The sequence below is a fragment of the Hyperolius riggenbachi genome, chromosome 2, assembly GCF_040937935.1.
Source record: "Hyperolius riggenbachi isolate aHypRig1 chromosome 2, aHypRig1.pri, whole genome shotgun sequence".
NCBI classification, from domain to species: domain Eukaryota; kingdom Metazoa; phylum Chordata; class Amphibia; order Anura; family Hyperoliidae; genus Hyperolius; species Hyperolius riggenbachi.
Window position 1 is genome coordinate 293064195 of NC_090647.1, and position 21317 is coordinate 293085511.

Sequence of the window (21317 nt, forward strand, 5' to 3'; positions counted from 1 at the left end):
TGGCTGCATGGGGCTGGTAGAAGCCCCAGGTAAATGAAACTTTTTTTTTTTTTTTTGCCTGATAACTCCTTTAAGTTACATACTCAACACAGCGAGCCAGGAAAAAGGATCCAGCGACATCCCCCAATGACGAGCACTCCCAGATAAATCTTCCTGTGGGCAGCATCATGCGAGATTACACAGAGGGCAAGAACTGGAAGTCAAGCGATCACATTACTTTGCGCGGAGTCGTCGGGGATCTTGAAGATCTGATCTGAAGGTGCCTGTACCCATTTAGCAAGATCGTGAAACGATCGCTCGTTGTTCAAAAACACGCCGGTTGTTGGAAAAATGTGTGGTGGGTACGAGCCTTTAGGCCTGGGACCCACTAGCAGCTCTGTTCTAAGCACTTGTAAATTGAAAAGCTCTTGCTAAATGTAATGCTATGGGGGATTTACAAAAAAAAAATTACATCCCTCAAGTGGGATCACACACATATCATTACATTAACAAGAGCTTTTAAAATCACAAGCGCTTAGAAAAGGCTTAGAAAAGCGTTGCTAGTGGGTTCCAGGCCAAAAGGACAGCTGTAGTGAGAGGGATATGGAGGTTGCAATTTTTATTACCTTTGAAACAATACAAGTTGCCTGGTATGCTGTAGCACTGTCATGCATCAGTAGTGTCTGACTGGATTTGCCACGTTTGTTTTAGTTGTTGGAGTCAAACATCTGATTCGCATGCTTGTTCAGGGTCTAGGACTATGGAAATATAGCAGCACTAATTGGTCACCATTTATCTGAACACTTTGCTACTGGAAAAATCATACATGAGGATTCCAGGTGGTGAAATTGCATACAGTAAATCAAGCCGCACTCTGTGATCAAGAAAAAGTATTTATTCAATAACTTACACTAAGCTAGAGGTATGAACAATTTAGCTCCATGGCAAAGCCTTTAGCAAAAGTCCATATGTGAGGTAACATCATCATTAAAGTAAAAAAACTGTACATTTTTTTCTCCTTAAACAAAATCAATATGCATGTTTTAAAAAATGTTAATACAGAACTAAGTAAAGTAATCACTTTACAGAAAGCATTAATCAGGTACTAGAAGGAATGTCCGAGGACAGCATTGGTGTCTACTAAACATACAGTATATGGGCTACAGAGGGGCAGAGATGGCCGACACATGTAATTTATGCACCGGGACCGATCCCTGAATTAGAAGCCCCCACAGTAAATAGGGCCCCAAGGTTCAGCTATTGTATAGCTGAACTTCTGATTGTCAGCCCAGAAGTCGTCCGGTTATTATATAGCCGAACTCTGGATATTAGCAATCAGTTACAGATGCTGGAGTTATTCTATTGCAAAACACCACGTCAGCTGTGTCACAGGTATAGCCGACTACCATTAATGGCTATGATGGCATGTTATCGGCTGCTGCACTCAGCTATACAGGATAGTGTTTGGTGTAGATGAAGGAGAGGGGAGTATTTTCATGTTAGACATTGATAGTGAGTTTATTTTATGTGTAGGTTGGGGGGGGGGGGGAGGGGTAGTGTGAGGTATAGATTACAGAAGCCAATTGTTTGAATATTGGTAATATATTATTACCACCAGCATTCTGTTATCAGCAACAGCAGGCTCACAAACCTAGCAAGTACCATTATTACATGTATGCAAAATGACTGTCTACTGTTCTTGAAGACTGAAGTTGAGCAATTGAGCATTTAAAAAACAAAATTAATTTAGTCGATGCGTAGTGCATACAAATGGTTTTGTATCACTGAAAAAGCACTCTTTTTTCATGAAATGTAGACTGATTTGGATAATTTCACATTTTATGCTGAACTGTAAACATTAGGATAAAGGAAAATATATTGGGATTTTGAGGATTTCTAGGTTGTACTAGATCTCCTCTTCACTCCTCTTCTGATAATGTATAAATACACAAAGCATCACAAATGCAAAAAGAGTGCATATAGAACCAAATACAAGATATGCAATTCCCAGAAAAGGGTTCTTGCCTCCCATCCACGACACGCTGCTGAAGACAATTTTCTTCTGTCCATTAAAGCTTAACACTGGATAATCTGTACAGAGGTGGTTAAGGCATCTGATACAAAAAAGCTCAAACTTACTTAGCTAAAATGCTGATCATTTAGTTATGCCGTGTGAACTGCTCATAAACAAAAGGTTCAGGAAACCAAATCTGCATGCACAACCCGCAAGAGTGACTAGAAAGCATTATGGTCAGATCAGCACTGCAGTCAGAAAACCTGAATATATATTCTCTCTCTCTCTCTCTCTCTCTCTCTCGCTCTCTCTCTCTCTCTCTCTAGGGATGGTATGGGGGGGGATGAGATGTATAGTCCATAGGGGAGGGGGGTATAGATATACAGTCCATAGGGGAGGAGAGTATGGGGTTAAACAGTCCATGTGGTTTGTTCCTCTCAGTTGGTGGCAGGCAGTGATATATTGGGCTGCTATTTGCACAGTTTTTCCTCTTCCCCCTAGTAGGATGTAGAGTTTCCTCTCCTCATCTGTGGAGGTGAGCGGTCCTTAACGGTGTACATTTGCTGCAGTGTAGCAGGAAGTGGGCCTCATCCTCCAGGACCCCCCTGGTCACATTGCCTGCATAGTCTCTCCTCCCGGGGCTTCCATGTCTGTCTGTGTCGCCCTGTCTATCTCCAGGTTGTGGGCACTCAGACGTTACAGGCTCAAGGTCTGTCTGTCTTTGTGGTCACTGGCGTAGGGCCCGCGGTCGCAGGGGTCGCCGTGGCGACCGGGCCCACCTCCTGAAGAGGCAGAGGAGGGGCCCGGGGGCTGTGTGTTGGAGGACCCGGGCCCCGGATTAGCAGGGCCGCGCCTGGGCGGGTGCTGCAGGTGCATTGCACCCAGCCCGGCCGCCGCTCACCCCCTCTGTCCGCGGCTCCCTCCCTCCCTAAAGCCGCCGCCGCGTCACTCAGACCTCGATCAGGCGGCGACCAATCGTGCGGGCGCTAGGACCCAGCGCCCACACTGATATGCGGAAGTGACATCACTTCCGCATATAGAGCGGGTGCGTCCGGCGCCCGCTCATACTGGTCGGGTCGCCGCTGATCCTGAGGTCTGAGTGACACTGCAAGGTAAGGGGGGGGGGGGGGGGAGCGGCGGCGGCTAGAGGGGTGGCCTCCCTGTCACTCCCTAAAGGGGCTCCCTGTCACTCACTACCTAAAGGGGCTCCCTGTCACTCACTCACTACCTAAAGGCGCTCCCTGTCACTCACTCACTACCTAAAGGCGCTCCCTGTCACTCACTCACTACCTAAAGGGGCTCCCTGTCACTCACTGCCTAAAGGGGCTCCCTGTCACTCACTGCCTAAAGGGGCTCCCTGTCACTCACTGCCTAAAGGGGCTCCCTGTCACTCACTGCCTAAAGGGGCTCCCTGTCACTCACTGCCTAAAGGGGCTCCCTGCCACTCACTGCCTAAAGGGGCTCCCTGCCACTCACTGCCTAAAGGGGCTCCCTGCCACTCACTGCCTAAAGGGGGTCCAGGCTGGCTACATATACTGGGGACACTGGCTGTTAGTCATTATGTGCATTTACTGGTGAAAAGCTGTCTCTTATTATGTGCATTTGCTGGTGAAAAGCTGTCTCTTATGTGCATTTACTGGTGAAAAGCGGTTTCTTATTATGTGCATTTACTGGTGAAAAGCGTTCTCTTATGTACATTTACTGGGGAAAGGCTGTCTTTCATTATGTGCATTTACTGGTGAAACGCTGTCTCTTATGTGCATTTAGTGGGGAAATTTTGTCAATAAAAATCTTTTGTCAGTAAATGTTTAGGTATTTGTCAGTTAAAAAATAACGTGAAAGGTTGGCAACACTGGCAGGCTGCGCGGCGCAACGGGAAAGATACAGGCAGCCCACCTCATGCTTGGGCTTGGCGGGAGGAGGAGCCGACGACAGCGAGCGAGAGTAGGGTGGCCGCAGGCAGCCATAAATACGCAGTGTGTGACTGTGTCGCACTCTCAGAGCCTCTCAATCTGAGTCTGTCCAGAGACTAGCAGATCCAATATTGTATTAGACTGAACCAGACTCAGCGGCTCAATCCTAAGCAAGGAGAGCTGGTGCCGGTGCACTCCTCCACACGGGTACACCACCCCTGCTCCACACAGTGATACTTGAATTAGGAAGAAGGAGGCACTCCACAGGCTTGAACTTGCGTTCAGTTTATTGCATGTCGATACACTACATGTTTCGGGCTCCGCCCTTCATCAGGTGTAACCACCAGAGACTAGCAGACTCGCAGGCAGCCAAAGCCAGCCAGGAGCAAGCCCATGGAAGAGGGGTAGGAATGGGGTATCACATGCATGCGTAAAAAGGTGGAAGGTGTGGGTGTGATTAGGCAGGACATGGGTGTGGTTATGTGGTTGGGCGTGGTTAATTTAACCACTCCCATAGGCGCCAGAGAAAATCTTGCACCCAGGTGCCAGGCACCCCAGGCTCACCCCTGCCCGGATATATATGCCTGGCGCTGGCAGTGGCCGTTTTGTACGAGATAGCGGCCGCCCTGCATCATTTCTACATCCTGAGTGGCTATGGACAGCCGGGTCATGCACTTGGAGGATGAAAGCTGCAGGTCTCTAAACATACAGCTAAGTGGATAGAAGATCGATCCGTGCATGCTTGCAGGAGGAGGATAGTGTATCTCTGCGTGGGGCTGACTTCCCACCACGTCATGTGCCCGCGTGATGTTTGACTACTAGCAGTGTGGATGAAAGAACACACTAAAGCTGTAATATGAATAGCCGAGGGGAGATTATCTAGAATGCTTTGATCCTGGGCTGCTGCTGGAGTGGTGAGATTAACCCCTAATTGCCTGTGTCTCTCCTATGAACTGTGCAGCTCTGTCTTTTATTTGCCTTTGGTTGGACTCCTGTATTGAATACTTCTGTAGTGAACGTCATGGGGCCCTCCAACAGTTGATCAGTTAACCTGGCACTTGTGAATGTATGATTGCCTGGGTATGTTTGTTGTGTTGGTCCTATAATCTGTCCAGGGAATTTATGCTTTATAATGTAGCATTTTATTGCAGTGCTTTTAGTATTCTGGAGTGGTTAAGCACTTGTATTATTATCCTATTTAAGTGTGAAGTTTAATTAGGCATGTTTGTATAATACAAATTGGTATTACCAGTCAGCTTTGTGACCCAGTGCTAAGGTGTGTGCCTGCGTGCGTGCCAGTCAGCAGCAGTGTGTGTGTATATATATATGTGCGTGTTGGCAGCAACGTTTCAACGTAAGTGTGAGCCGGGCCTTATGCTGGGAATACACGGGTTGATTCTGGGGCTCGATTCTGCGCCCAATCGTTTTTGCCACTCAAATCTGTGGGCGATTCTCTTATTTTCCGCTTGTTTTTCTTATCTTTTTCCATTGTCCCCAATGCAGAATCGAACGGCAAACTGATCGGAGGTGTAGGAAATTAACAAGCCATCTTATCAGCTCAGAATCGAGTCGTGTATTCCCAGCACTAGGTTTGGACTGATCTCTGCTACTTTCAATGTTTACAGTATAAGCTGTTGTTCTGTTCCTGTACTGCTAGTAAACTAGCGGCAGGGTGTGCTGATCTCTTCTACCTCCAGTATGTACAGTATAAGCTGTTACTCTGTGCCTGTACTGATAGTAAACTAGCTGCAATGTGCAGATCTCTGCCGCCTCCAGCATGTACAGTATAAGCTGTTACTCTGTGCCTGTACTGATGGTAAACTAGCTGAAGTGTTTGCTGATCTGTTACCTCCTGTATGTACAGTATAAGGTGTTGCTCTGTGCCTGTACTGACAGTAAACTAGCTGCAGTGTGTGCTGATCCCTGCTACCTCCAGTATGTACAGTATAAGCTCGGGCTTCAGCGGAAAAAGCAGAGCTCAATCGGACTGTACTACTGCGCATGCTGTCAACATCCATTCCATTGTAGGGGGAAGTCCAATAAATCTAGCTATGAAGCAGATAGCATATTCCTCCCTTTTTTCCCCTTATGCTCCCTACCTGTCAGAAGTATTACTGTGCGCTGTAACTGCTGTTCCGGTACCATTTCTGCACAGACATCAAAGATTCCCACGTGCTTATGAAGACTGCTCATCTTCTTAAAGCGGGATTGTCACCATAAAAATCAAATTTCAACAGCAACTGGTCTGAGTGTATTAAGGGATAAAGATGCTAATCCTGCATTCAAAACTTTTTCTGCTGTTAAGTATGTGATAACTCCAAATCATAAGGAACACTGGCCCTTTAGTAGTCAGTGCCAAACAGTTGCATGCTGGGGGTTCTTTTTATCTATAATATTTTCCTCCTCTTCCATTTATTTCCCTGCCTAGCTGCTTATCTGAAACACGATCCCCTGCTCACTTGTGTTTACAAGCAAGGCTGAGGTGACTCAGTGATTGGAGGAGAAAAGAAAAAAAAAAGTAAAGGGCATAAATGACATCAGGATTTAAAAGACATGGTTCCCACCAGGAACAGAATCCTCTTCATTTACTATATAAAATTCACTGAAATCAAAACGTGGACAGTACAATACATGTGTTCTGTAAGTAGATCATGTAATTATCTACTTATATATGTGTCTTTTTCCCTGGCATTGTATGGCTAATCCTCCTGCTTTAAGTACTCAGGGACACGGATACTTCCAAAGCCTTCATGAAGACTTCCAAAGGCGTATTTAACCAGCTGATCAATTAACTTCAATGGAGGGGGCAGCAGTGGTCCTAGAGTACAGAGGAGACCAAGAAGGCTAGAAGGCTCTGTGCTATCCAGGGCCTTGCCTCCTACATAGGTGGGTATCTACCTTTTTTTTTCCACCATTTCTTCAGTACTTTGAGACTGTCCCTCAGAGGGGCTCACAATTGAAATTCCTACCATAGTAACATAGTTAATTGGCTTCTCCCAGTTTTGGGAGAAGCCAGTTAACACATCTCTATATATTTTTGGGATGTGGGAGGAAACCTGAGTGCCCATAGGAAACACACAAACTCTGTTTAGATGCGCTGGTTAGGATTCTAGGTACCGCCGTGGAAAGTTTCTGAGCCAATCACTTTGAATTGCAGGGCCAATCCAGGAGGGGGTGTTGCTGTACAGACGCTAGACCACAAGTACGGCAACAGAAGACGGGACTCCTAGCGTGCCAATGCAGCATCTAATTGTGCTACACAGTACAGGCTGCACAGTATCCGATTCCTAAGATGGTCAATAGATTGTTGGCCAAGATGGTCCTGAACTTTCCCACCTTGGAAAGGGTTATGTACCATGTGTACATACTGCATTTCCCCGAAAATAAGCCCTAGCTGTGTAGGCTAGTGTATGGGGACTGCACCTTCCGTTTGTATGTAAGCGGCTCCAGTATCCTAAGTTGGTCGCCAACCTTTGACCTGGTCACCGCATATGCGCTGTATGCTGGGTCGGCTCCGTGACAGCGCCCCCTTCTCGTCATAATCAATGTGCGCCCAAGATTAGTCAGCGCGCACATTGATGACCAGAGGGGAGTGTGGTCATGGTCATGTTAGGCGACTGGGTCAAAGGGCACCGAACATCTTAGGATACTGGAGCATCTTACAGGCGAATGGAGGGGGACTCTGCCACAAGGGTGGTGTAGCACACATGCTAGATTAAACTTTCCAAGGCAGGAAAGTTCAGGACCATCTCGGCCAACAATCTAGCGTATGCTCAGTGCTCAGGTGTCCCTGGAATTTGCATAAAGAACCGCCATGCTATTCCCCTCCTCACACTGCCCAGTGAAAGCTTCTCCATAAAAACAGAGTTGTAACTCAACTGTAGCAAAGGGAAAACTCTTTGGAATATAAGACGCACTTAGATTTAGAGGGCAAAAATCAGGGAAAACTAATAAAGTAAACCTATGTGCGTCTATGGTGCAGGGGCATCTTATGGACCTTTAATTCCCCCCCCCCCCCCCCCCAAAAAAAGAAAAAAAACTACTCTCTCTAGCTAAGCTACACTGCCCATCTACACTAAATCCTGCTATACTACACTTCACTAACCTCTGCAACCACCACCAACTACACTACACTTCAATAACTAACCCCTGCATCCAACCCAAATTACACTACACTTCACTAACTAACCCCTGCTGCATCTCACCTGATCCTGTCACTGTGATCCTCTCCTCCTCCCTCTGACTGCCATCACCAGAGAGTCCCAGCAGCCATCATCCAAGGGTCCCAGGCTCCCAGCAGCCAATGTCGAAGGTCACAGGCTCCCAGCAGCAGTCATCAGAGGGTCCCAGCTTTTCCTTCCAGGATCCCCGCTCTTGAGTGTCCCAGCCACCGGATCTTCTTCACTGCAGTCTCATATGCAGACTGTAGCCTTGCGGTTAATCCTGCACTGCGCCCCGCCGACATCCTCCAGAGTAACGGCGTCCTTCTTCTTAGTTACAGTGCCCACTTCTGTGTGACAAGCGGCGCACGTGCGCCGAGGTCACGCATGACGTCAGGCGCATGTGCGCCGCTCGTCACACAGAAGTGGGCACTGTAACTAAGAAAAGGACGCCGTTACTATAGAGGATGTCGGCGTGGTGACAGTGCGTGTTTACCGCAAGGCTGCAGTCTGCATATGAGACTGCAGTGAAGAAGATCCAGCGGCTGGGACACTCAAGAGCGGGGATCCTCTAAGGAAAGGCTGGAACCCTCTGATGACTGCTGCTGGGAGCCTGTGACCCTCGACAATGGCCGCTGGGAGCCTGGGACCCCCGGATGATGGCAGCTGGGACTCTCTGCATACGAGACTGCAGCAAAGAGGAGCCGGCGGCTGGGACACTCAATCAGGGATCCTGGATGGGAAGGCTGGATAACGGCTGCTGGGAGCTTCGCATGACGGCAGGAGGAGAGGATCGCGGCGGCAGGATCCAGTAAGTATGTTATGGGGCCAAAATACCGTACCTTTAGAATATAACGCACCTACTTTCCCCCCCCCCCCCCCCCCCAGTTTTGGGGAAGAAAAAGTGCGTCATATTCCGAAAAATACGGTAAATATCCTGTAGTGAACACAAGAGGGGGTTAAAGATTAAATATTCCATTTTGCTTCTTTTAAGGCTTATTAATAAATGAGCCGCCTAATAACCACGTATGTGCAGTTTTAGTGATTATACCAAAAGCTCACTTGAGAGTTTCACGCACTGTCAAGGAAATCTCAACCATACTATTAGTTGATTTTATGAGGATTTCAAAAATGTGACTATTTCCATACAAGGGTAGAGTTTTAGTGAAAAAGGATACTGTATGTAATGCGGAGCTGATACTCGCCTGCTGGCAGACCCGATGCAAATTTACCCGTCTCGATTCTACGGTATAACTTTCGGAAAGTCGGTAAAGCAGCCGTTCTCATCCAGACTATGAAGTCTTCATTTATAAAGCCGGTGTTATTGGAGTCATTTGATAATTCATAAACAGTTGTATTCCAGTTCTGAGGTTTCGCTGTACCTATAGATACATTTCACAGATATTAGTCTCTTTAAATAACATTTTAATCCTTCCAAATTTTCATTCCGTCCGTCCAAAATTCCAAATGATTCTTTTAGTCTGATCTGATTATTTTCCTCTCTGTTGGTGGGCCCGAATGATAGTTTCTGATAACAATTGGATGGTTGATCGCTCAGGAGATTGTACCATTAATGCATTCCTTAAATACATGGATGCACATTCATTTATGGAGGTCAACAATTCAGGCCTCTTTTACACTTTTTTTGCATTGCATTACCTTATTCAAAGAACAGAAATCTGGGTGTTCATTACCACATCTTAAGACAAAATAGAACAGTCAACATGGAATTAATTCACTAAACAAGGGTAGAATTCACGTGGGCACATTGGGTAGCTGGCGTAACTCACGTTGTTACATGCAAAGCGTATGCTATTTGCATAATGCACATTACGTAAGCAATGTTTGCGTTGTGTGTGTGTATAGTTTAAGTCATGTAAATTTTGCAACTTGTATTATTTATTTTGCATAACTCCAAGGGGAATATGCAAGCGCCTCCTCTTTCTGTGCTGGTAAGCTTTACTGTTACTAAGTAAATACACTATAACTGTGTATCGTTTCACAAATACATTTGTACACTCTGCCAAAGCTCCATCTATATATGGTACTGACACTAAGGACTGACAGCAGTGTACACTTTATATGCTGCACTAGGTACTCTTGCTGATTTTCTAACCTCCTGGGCTGTATTTATACTTTTTACCGCCCAAGGCCACTATCACCAGCCGCCCCCTGGCAAGCAGCAAACCCACTACTACATAAACAGACTTATTTGTCCCAGTAATCAATGCATTTAAAGATTCTTAATAATGCAGTTTTACTAAACGATCAACCTTCCGGTTGATGGTGTTCATGGTGCCAATCGACTACAAAGGACCAATCGTTTTATCAATCTGTTTTGAGGATTGATTATATCTGAAATGATCGGAATGGCTATAATTTTTATTCCATTTATGGGCCAAATCTATGCGTTCTGCTCTGATAAGTTGGAGCTGGGTGGAGGGCGGAGTTGGACTCGAAGAGCGGCCGAAGTCGATGAGTGACAGCTCAGGTCACAGACAATAAGCTGGCCATGCTTGCTGCCCCTTCATCCCTTGAGTCCCACAAACTTGCCCAGTTGCTGCAGTTCACCTGTTTGGCAGCTTGACTGCACGAGTGTGCCAGCCCGCTGCCAGCCCCTTGCTTCCTGGTGCCCTAGGCCATGGCCTATGAGGTCTTGTCTGAAATCTGGCCATGCTAACCTCTAATATAAAGTATAAAAAACGCAGGAGCTGCAATAATTTTAAAAATCCAGTTAGGTTTGCTGGCTCACTTAGGCTAGGTTCACTGTGGATGTTGAAGGATAGAGTAAAAAAAAATAAAAATGTTTCACTTCACTGTCAACTCGTGCGATTTGCGGTACACTGCATGTGGTGCGTTGGGATGACGCACACTGTTAAACCACAATGGCCACACTGCGAATGCATAGGTGGTGCATTGCGGTGTGGAAAGCTGTGATACAATGTGCCCATTGCGCCTCACTGCAATGCAGCACTGTGAACATAGCCTAAGGAACTCTCTACTGGAGAGGTTTGGATATCTCTGGAGATGCACTAGTAAATAAGGTACTATGGCCCTTATTCAATTCACTTTCTTTCCAAAGTTTCTTCTAGGTGATATTTTCACACCTTTTCAATAAAATGCCTTTTAAAAGCAAACCCAGGGCCAGTTTTAATGAAGCAAGGTTAAAAACATTTACATCAGGCGCAGAGATTTTGGGGCGGCATGTTTGTACTGTGTTTACACTTACAGCATGCAATGAGAGTCAGAGAAGTGAGAGGAGAGCGAGTGAGATGAAGAGGTCATCATTGGAGAAAAGCAGCTTGCTGTGGTGTGTGAGGAGTCTGACAGTGAGTGAGGAGGGGGAGGCAGGAGAGCAACAGTGTTTCATTTGACTTGCACAGCAGAAGGAAGGAGGTGGCACTGCTGTCCTGACTTAGGAGGAATGGAGTGTCTGAGGGTGATCAGTTTGTCACAGATCCACAGCCAGCCAGTGTGCTTTTGTGTTGAGCTGCATCATGCCATGTGAGAACATTAAATGAAGCAGAGTAAATTGTTGGGTGCAGTGCGATCATTCCAAATCTGGGGGGGGGGGCGCATCCTCACAGGATTGCCTCAGGCAGCAAAAAGTGTAGGACCGGCCCTGAGGAAATCTGAAGCAAAAATAAACTTATGGTATAATGAACTGTACGTGTAGTGCAGCTGAAAAATAGAGCATTAGTAGCAAAGAAAAGTGTCTCATGTTTTCCAGTACAGGAAGAGTTAAGAAACTTCAGTTATCTATGCAAAATTAGCTTCTCTGAGCTCTTGACACAAATTGGTCAAAGTCCTGATTTCTGAAGCACTTATACATCAAAGAAACAGTGAGACAGGTTGAGAGAAGGTTTTACTACATGGAAGTTCAAAGGGTCATTAGCTCTGCTCTGTTTCAAAGTTTAACATACAGCATGTGATATACTGTTACTGTATAAACTGCAACTATAATGCAATCTTATATTAAAAAAAAAAGAAGAAAAAAAAAGAAACACACAACATAAAAATATGAGACTCTTTTCTTTGCTACGAATGCTCTATTAATTATCCGTACTACACATACTATTCATTATCTCATAAGGTTTTTTTAAAGAGACACTGACAGCGAAAAAAAAATTATGATATTATGATTTGTATGTGTAGCACAGCTAAGAAATAAAACATTAAGATCAGATACATCAGTCTAATTGTTTCCAGTACAGGAAGAGTTAAGAAACTCCAGTTGTTATCTCTATGCAAAAAAAAGCCATTAAGCTCTACAACTTTCAAAGTCCTGGAGAGGGCTGTCTTCTGACTTTTATTATCTCAAGTGTTTTCTTTTGCTCTGCCAGAGGAGAGGTCATTAGTTCACAGACTGCTCTGAAAGAATCATTTTGAATGCTGAGTGTTGTGTAATCTGCACATATTATAGAATGATGCAATGTTAGAAAAAACACTATATACCTGAAAATAAAAATATGAGAATATTTTCTTTGCTGCTAATCTTCTAGTAGTTATTCATAGTACACAACCAATTCATTATATCATATATTTTTTTTCGCTTCAGTGTCTCTTTAAGTCACCAGCAAACAAGGAAATACTCAGAACAGTACTTGTTTACCTGCTTTTTTGGTAATTTTGTAATTGCAGAATGCTTATTTTAAACAAAAGATGAAAAATTATGTTTTGGATTGCCTTGTCCCCTTTTCATCCTATTTATATTATTAGACTATTTATAATATGCTTATGGTTATGTTTACCTCCTGCATTATTCTACATGAAAAGACCACTACCATGAAAAATTGTGAAGTTTAAATTCCTATGCACACATACACATAAGTAATACATTTGTCCCGGAGTAAAATGCACTAAAATTTACTGTCAGATTTAAACCTCTTACCAACAGGTTTTGGACTAGTACATTTCTCAAAGTTTTCTTTATGCTTTTTATTTTTACTGCTGGCAAACATAAAACCTTTGGGAGGAGTTTCACCACAATATCAGCCATACAGACGTCACAGACTGAAGAACCACCAGAGAAAAGGTAAATGTCTCACGGGAAAGGAGCTATCAGCTAATGATTGGTATAAAGTTCAATCCTGGGTTAAAGCTCCTCATTAATAACACCTACTGCATGTGACCGCTACATAGGGAAAAAAGTAATTTATAGTGCATTTTACTCTGGTACAGATGAACCTCATGTGTACGTATACACTTGCATTTAAAAATGTAGTTTGTCATAATAGTGGAAGAGCAGTGATAATGAACAGGGCCAGTTCAATTAAAAAAAAAAAATGATAAAAGAAACGTTTTTTTCTCATGAATTATTCATAGTATGCATGGCTTGAGGTATGCTGGCGTTTGTCAGGGGCCTAAAATTTTGCCTTTACAAGGTTATCCCTTTTTCTTCTTTATTAAGAACAAATTCAGTACGATGAGTTATTTTACAGTAGAATTCTTAATTCGTGGTGTTCTTACAACTAGACAGAAATGTTAGTATATAGTTTCCAAAGTCACCTTCAAAAATTTGCGTCAAGTTCTGACTGCCATTCTTTGGATTGCGGAATTTAATGTTATAGTCGGTCCACCATGCAATTCCTTTTCCGGTTAATTGAACTTCCTCGTACATACCACTGCCATTGAAATAATACAACTGAATAGAATCTGAAAAAAAGAACATTAATCAGCTCATATGGAACGTATAACTACATTAGAAACTGCTTTGATGGCTAAAGAAACTGAAAGAACAAATGAAAAGCCATAACAGAGAACCGATCACAAATATGCATTTGTAATAACCTGATTCTGAAGTCAGACGTAACAAAGCAAAATTATCAGAATGTAAATTATGTTTATCTAATTAAAAAAAAAAAAAAAAAAAAAAAATCACTCAATTGCTGTTGGACCAGGAAGGACCACATAAGGCTTTCTGTTGTACTGAGTTTGTTGGGGTTTGGGACAGAGATAGGGCTGGTGCACACTACAAGAACTTTTCTAAGCACTTTATGATTTTAAAAGCTCTCGCTAATGTTATCCTATGTGAGTGTTCTCACTGGAGCGATGCGATTTTGTAAAAAAATCCCCACAGCATTGCATTAGCAAGAGCTTTTAAAGAGGTTCTGTGGAGGGTTTAAAAAAACTGACACTTACCTGTGGCTTCTATCGGTTCCCTGCAGCGGTTATGTCCTGCGCCGTCCTCCTACGATCCTCCGTTCCCCGCCACCAGTCCATTTATACTTCTAATACAATTGCAGCTGTACGGCTGTGGGTGTGCGCATTCTTGCTCCCACTCGCGTTTCTGGGAGCTTACTGCACAGGCGCAGTACCAGGTTTTCCCATAGTGCGCATGCGCAATAAGCACCCAGAGACGTGAGCGGGAGCGCGCAGTATTCGTCTAGTTAGACTGGGACTAGAGGCGGGTAATGGAGAATTGTAGGAGGACGACGCAGGACATGACAGCTGCAGGGGCCGATACAAGCCCCAGGTAAGTGTCAGTTTTTTTAACCACTCCACAAAACCCCTTTAAAATTTCTAGAGCCTGGACTACTGCAATGTCCTCATGTCAGGCTTTCCTCAAAACATTCTCTAATCTAAAGCTTTGTGAATAATTGTGAATCAGTGAATGCAGCTAGCCACTGGTATACACACATTCAATTCATACAGCAAAAGGAATGGCCGGGCTTTCAGAAACTCATACCTGAATGTTTTAATAGTATAAAATGTGCAGAGCTCCAATACTCCTGGACTAAAATACACACCATTCAGGTATGAGTTTCTGAAAGCGCTGCCATTCCTTTTGCTGTATGAATTGAATGTGTGTATACTAGTGGCTAGCTGCATTTAAGGATTCACAAAGCTTTAGATTAGAATTAGCACACAATTTGCATCTGTATACTAGTGGCTAGCTGAATTCACCAATTCACAATTATTCACAAAGCTTTAGATTAGAATTAGCACACAATTTGCATCTGCTTTGCATTCAGGGCGTGTATTTAGTCCAGAGGGGCTGTGCATTGCCCCTGTAGGTTTGCAAGCGAATGCATCCATGAGCGCGGTCACCAGTCTGTATGTATGTTTTATCAAATGTGTATACCATTTGTCTGATTAGCTGCACTGGAAATGTGTTTTTATCGCTAGATAAGCGTTAGGTTTATTCAATTCAATTCACTTTATTGTCATTGTGTAACACAACGAAATTACTTTTCATGACACCCCACGGTGCATATAGGGAACATAGTGATAGTAACAAGGAAGAGAAGAAATTATACACGTATGCCAGGTATTACAGATGTTTAAACAATTTGTACACAGTGTTAATTATTTCAGAGAGAATTCAGAGTTCATCAAGTTTATGGCGGATGGGAAAAAGCTGTCTTTTTGTGTGTGTGCAGATTGATCTAAAACGTTTACCTGATGGAAGGAGCTCAAACAAGGCATTTCCAGGGTGAGTGTTGTCCTTGATAATGTTTTTGGCCCTTCTCACGCTGCGAGTATTATACAAAAGTTCCAGTGATGGTAGTTTAGTGCCAATAATGGCTTCTGCTGTTTTAACAACTCGCTGCAGGGCTTCTCTAGTAGCCTTCATGCAGCTGTTGTACCAGGCCGTCATGCAATTGGTCAGAACGCTTTCTTTAGTGCATCTGTAGAAATTAACCAGCATCTTCTGTGGGAGGTTAGCGCTCCTTAGTTTTCTCAGAAAGTAGAGGCGTTGTTGTGTTAGGTCTTCCCCAAGGGGGTCCGTCACAGCCGTGGGGAAGTCTAGTAAGCATAATTTGTGCACATATTATCTCTGAAGCTAACACCCCCCTTTGCCTGAAGTGAAGCTAGGTGTGTATTCTAGTCCAGTGGTCATTGGAGCTTTGCACATTGTGGCAGATAACTCATTCAGGTGTAGGTTCACCCCTCACTGAAGTTATGTTCCCCCATTTTTTTGTGTGCCTGCAATGAGTGTTGGTGTGTACTTTAGTCCAGGAGTATTGGAGCTCTGCACATTTTATACTATTAAAACATTCAGGTATGAGTTTCTGAAAGCGCTGCCATTCCTTTTGCTGTATGAATTGAATGTGTGTATACTAGTGGCTAGCTGCATTCACTGATTCACAATTATTCACAAAGCTTTAGATTAGAATTAGCACACAATATGCATCTGCTTTGCATTCATGGCGTGTATTTAGTCCAGAGGGCTGTGCATTGCCCCGGTAGGTTTGCAAGCGAATGCATCCATGAGCGCTGTCACCAGTCTGTATGTAAGTTAAGGTATACTTTATTGAATGCATTTTGGGGTTCTGCTTTAACAGAAACCTAAAGAGGAATATGAAAACAGCAATTTTTTTTCCATTTAAAAATAGTTGGCATTGTTTGCCAACTAACATGTTCACAACTAACTGACAAATGAATGATCCCATCAAAATGACTGCATCATCCCATGACTGGAAGCAAATTCTGTCTCAACTGGTTTAGGAACAGCTGGTAACTACTAACCCATTCTGCACATGTTGCTCTATGTACACACATCCCAAAAATGTATATAGGAAATTACGGTCACTTGTTTGAATCATACGGTTGATTGGAAGAGCCATTGCGTGTACGGAGTGTTTCTGGTTTTCTAAAAGATCATGGATTGGGAAACATGCTGTCCAAAAGGTTGGCTGCCAATCCTCATGTGTACCAGGCTTACAATGCAACTGTTGTTCAGTACAAAGGCCAACCACACATAATTTTCACTAGATCATTGCTGCTGCCCCTCAACCTTACTTAGAACTGATGTCTCCTTACCACCATCTAAGCCAGGGGTAGGGAACCTATGACTCGGGAGCCAGATGTGGTTCTTTTGATGGCTATATCTGGCTCACAGACAAATCTGTAGGAGTTGATTCACTAAGCTGCACTGCTCAAGCAGCGCAGCTTAGTGTGGCAGCGCACGTAAAATTTTCAAAATAGTGCATGCTACTACTGTAGAATGCTCTACTAACTTACTCACACTACCCCCAAAACCAACAGCTGCTCCAATTGTCCCACTCTGGACCCTGTCAGGTCCAGTGACGTTGTAGGACGAGATCCCCACACTTTGATTGGCCCAAAAGGCTGCCTGTGACTTGACAGGCAGCCTATTGGGCCAAAGTTCGGGGATCTTGTCCTACAAAGTGAATCAACCCCCAAGTCAGCTAGCTAATTGTACAAGCTGTTTGTCAGTGTTACTCCTATCTGGCTCTCATGGAAATTTCTGATGTTGCTGAAACCCAAGAGAAGCTAAAGACAAGTTTGACACATTCTGCTGCCTGGCGGATCAACTGTATACACATCACCATGGCAACAGGGACGTGAGCCCTCTGCTGCGCATGCGCACTGCCCCAGTTTGAAACGCCCCAGATTGTATGGCTCTCACAGAATTACATTTTAAAGTATGTGGCGTTTATGGCTCTCAGCCAAACAGGTTCCTGAGCCCTGATCTAAGCCATCTATTGCACCCTGTGTTCCCCTTTCTCAGTGTGCCAACCTATTCATTCATACCTTTTTCATACTTTCATTATCCCTATATTTGCCCCTGGTGGAGAACTTGATGAAATAGGTTTTTTTTTTCCTAGAATCTATTTGAATTCCTGGGGAGTAGATTCTATTTCCTAAAAACAGTTTTCATAGCATCCTGAAGGGAGATACTACATTACATTCTAAAGAGATTATATAAAAATCAATTGCATAGCAAGGAGGATGTGAAATTTGTATAGGAAGTGTGCCATGGTCAAGAAAGATTTTTGGTTAATTTACATTTTTATGACTGTGCATAAAGAACAGAAATTTTGCGGTATCATAATGTACTTCAATGTAGCAACCAGCAGAAGTACAGACATATGAAAAGGCCAGGATTGTTGTATAGAATTACAGACTAGGCTACATTAAATTGTACCTAAAGTAAAAAATAAAATTGATACCTCAGTAGAGGTAAGCCGGTAGATAGTCCATAGGCTTCCTTGATCTTCTTACACCTCTCTGTTCCTGTGCTGGGACCCTTTAAGAAATATTCAACAATAATGTTGAATATGGTTCTTGTGACCGCTCTCCACTCTATGAACAAGCGCACACACAAAGTATGGTTGGCACCTGCGCAGTAGCACAGAGCTGCTTGCAGAAAGCCTTTTCTTCCATGCCCGAGTTGCTCCATGCTACTGCGTCGGTGCAAACCCTACTGGAAGCCATGCTCATACATGGAGGGAATGTGGCCAGAGGAAGAGGGTGCTGGCAAGCAGTGGTGGGATCCATGAGAATCAGGGAAGCCTCTGGAGCGTCCAGAGACTTCCCTCTGTAGTAAAATCCAAAAATGATGGCTTCAGAATTGCTTTAAATATTATTAAGAACAGCTTACCATTAAACATGCTGTTAGCTATAGCACCACATGGAGCAATTGACAAATTCTTGGAATCCACTCTATACGGTGCACATTCAGTAGCAGGATTCTACAAATGACAAAACAATAATTAAAGTAGTATAGCAATAGCATTCATCTTAATATTCTCCTGGTTTCTACAATATTTCTGTAATAATAATTACAGAAATATATATATTGCACAACTAAGCAGAAAGGATAAATCTGCTAGTGGTCGAACAATGGACATCATCATATACCGTACACTTATGGTTTCAGCCTGTGGTTCACATATAATCCTCTTTATATCTCAGTGAAGGTGTAATAAATATAATTATAAATATATATATATATATATATATATATATATATATATATATATAGATATAGATATAGATATAGATATAGATATAGATATAGATATAGATATAGATATAGATATAGATATAGATATAGATATAGATATAGATATAGATATAGATAGATATATATATATATATATATAGATATATATTTTCATCTACACATAAATAATTCAGAGGTCCATCTACACAAGCCCTTAGACCCCTTTCACATGGGAAGCTGTAGGTGGTGAGTCCACTGGCTGTCAACTGCAGGCACTTAGTAACACACGGTACCAGCGGTGAAGAATCACCCCTGCCATAGAGTCACATATGAGCTTGGCTGTGCTCAGGATGACATCACGGTTTTCTGCCACTGGGTATCACCACCGCGTATCAAGCACCGACACACGTGGTGTTCCGGGCCGGCCCTACCCTGCAGCAGCCTGAATAACATGATTGAGGGCTGTATGTAAGGGGCGGAGCCGGCCCAGAAGCAGAAAAAAATGTCAGCGGACAGCAGATCAACTGTTTCATAAACACTCCATCTTGTGTAGTGCTGTCCTCCTCGAGTCTCCATGCAGGCTCTGCTCCAAGTTCTCCCCCTCCAACTATGAGGGGAGAGACAGAGAGCAGATTCAAGGAAGACAGCTCACCCGGATGGATAATAATGGAACAGCTGTTCCCCTTCCCCTGGTTTAGTGCGGCTGAGACTGGTGCATAGCGAGACTGCAGCAGCCCTTGAAATATAAACCCAAGCTGTCCAACGTGCATAGGGTGACAGACCCTCATTTTGATTCATTAGTCTGCAGATTGTTTTAAAGGTAGCGCATGGAAAAGAAAAGCTCAGTTGGATGATTTTACATTATTTTGCACAGTGTGTTTGAGATTGTTGATTTGCACATCGCAACTGCAGACAGGAAGCAGAGAAAAGTCAGTGTTGTGGTTGTGCTGCTGGGCTTCTCAGTATTGATTATCAGAGACAGATTATCCTATATAATAAAACCAATGTCCCTGCGTGTGCTGTCTCTGTGTAGCTGGTCCGTGCTTTTTGCTACTGCGCATGTGCACAGCACGGACCCAGCCTCACAGAGACAGGAGGAGGGGGACGGGGCCAAGGAGCCGAGCGGCAGCCGGGTGTGCGGCTGGTGCACGTGCGCCACAAACAGACCTAGAGCCGTTTTTAAATGGGTTTAGGTCTACTAGTCAAAGATAAAACAATCTGTGTGAACATAGGGAAAATAAATATAAATAGGATATCAGGATTAACGCAGCCAAGAGTGCTTACCTTTAGACTGTCAAGAAATCCGCTCAATTGCTTATCATCTCTGGAAATCATATAGCGGTAGTGATTCTGATAGAAGTTTGATAGTTCATAATACATAAAAACTGGTCCCTAGGAAAAATGAGAAACAAGCAGACAGTGGTGAAGTTGCACCGAGGGGCTCCTAAAACTCACCTAAAATTCTCTAGCCTGAACCATTCTTCTTTCTACCTGTAAAGGCTTCTACACATGCCTATGCCACTAGCAACAGAACGTGTCATCAGCTTTGTAGTTAGCTAGCTGGCTGGCTGGCCCAGCAATGTTGCTCAAGGGGGATTAGATTCTGATCGACAGACAACACAAGTCAAGAGGGGTGTATGCACCATAAAGGCCCATACACACGTCGGATTTTAGCGAACGACCCGTCGTTTGAACGTTCCGTCATTCGGACGTTTTCGCGTCAAATCCGACGTGTGTACAGACTATCGTTCGGGTGATAAGACTGGTTACCAGCGATCCGCCCGGCGGATCGTTGGTAACCAGTCTTATCACTCGAACGATAGTCTGTACACACGTCGGATTTGACGCAAAAACGTCCGAACGACGGAACGTTCAAACGACGGGTCGTTCGCTAAAATCCGACGTGTGTATGGGCCTTAAGATGATAGGTCAATGACAATCTAATCTATTAGCTTATGAGTAAAGTAGAGTTGAGTATTAACTCTTCCAAAACTATGTTTTTTTCCTATTAGTTTTATGCTGTGTTTAATGGTTCAGACCAGAAATGAAATTTGAGTTTCATCCCAATTTAACTATTTTTCTCGCTTATTTGCAATACATTTTTTCTTGCTGAATATTAAAAATGTTTTATATAGATACGGTACTGTGAAAAACTGGTATTTTACAAAGAAAACCCTATCAGCAAAACCCTAACTCAAAATCTTTAAGTCAAAAGGTTTGTCTGATTTTCTTTGGTCAATATAGTGGAAAATTGTATACTTACCAGACGGTAATTTTCCTTTCCTGATGCGTCCATGGCAAAAAATTGGGTAGTTGGCCCGCCCCCACTACCCCATAAGACAAGTAAATATTTAAATTGCAAGGCCAGGAGAGGCTCGCTGTCTTGTAACTATAACAATCACCGAATAGAAGGGTGGGATCCCATGTGCTGCCATGGACGCATCAGGAAAGGAAAATTACCGTCAGGTAAGTATACAATTTTCCGCTTTCCTTATGCTTCCATGGCAGCACGTTGGGACCTAACAAGAACGTAAACAAGGGAGGGAGACATCTCA

At 43.7% G+C, this 21317-nt stretch overlaps 1 protein-coding gene across 3 annotated transcripts in view; it reads right to left on the reverse strand.

The window, feature by feature from the left end:
* Positions 1-854: 854 nt before the first annotated feature.
* Positions 855-21317, reverse strand: part of LOC137544349 (cell cycle control protein 50B-like) — a 55083-nt gene continuing 34620 nt past the window's right edge. For all 3 annotated transcript variants that reach the window (XM_068265414.1, XM_068265413.1, XM_068265415.1), the window contains exons 4-8: positions 20047-20154; positions 18418-18508; positions 13575-13721; positions 9245-9448; positions 855-2070 (exon numbers count right to left, since the gene is read on the reverse strand). In XM_068265414.1, the coding sequence (XP_068121515.1) occupies positions 1886-2070; positions 9245-9448; positions 13575-13721; positions 18418-18508; positions 20047-20154 (735 nt within the window). In that variant the 3' untranslated portion in view covers positions 855-1885. The remainder of the gene's footprint in view (positions 2071-9244; positions 9449-13574; positions 13722-18417; positions 18509-20046; positions 20155-21317) is intronic.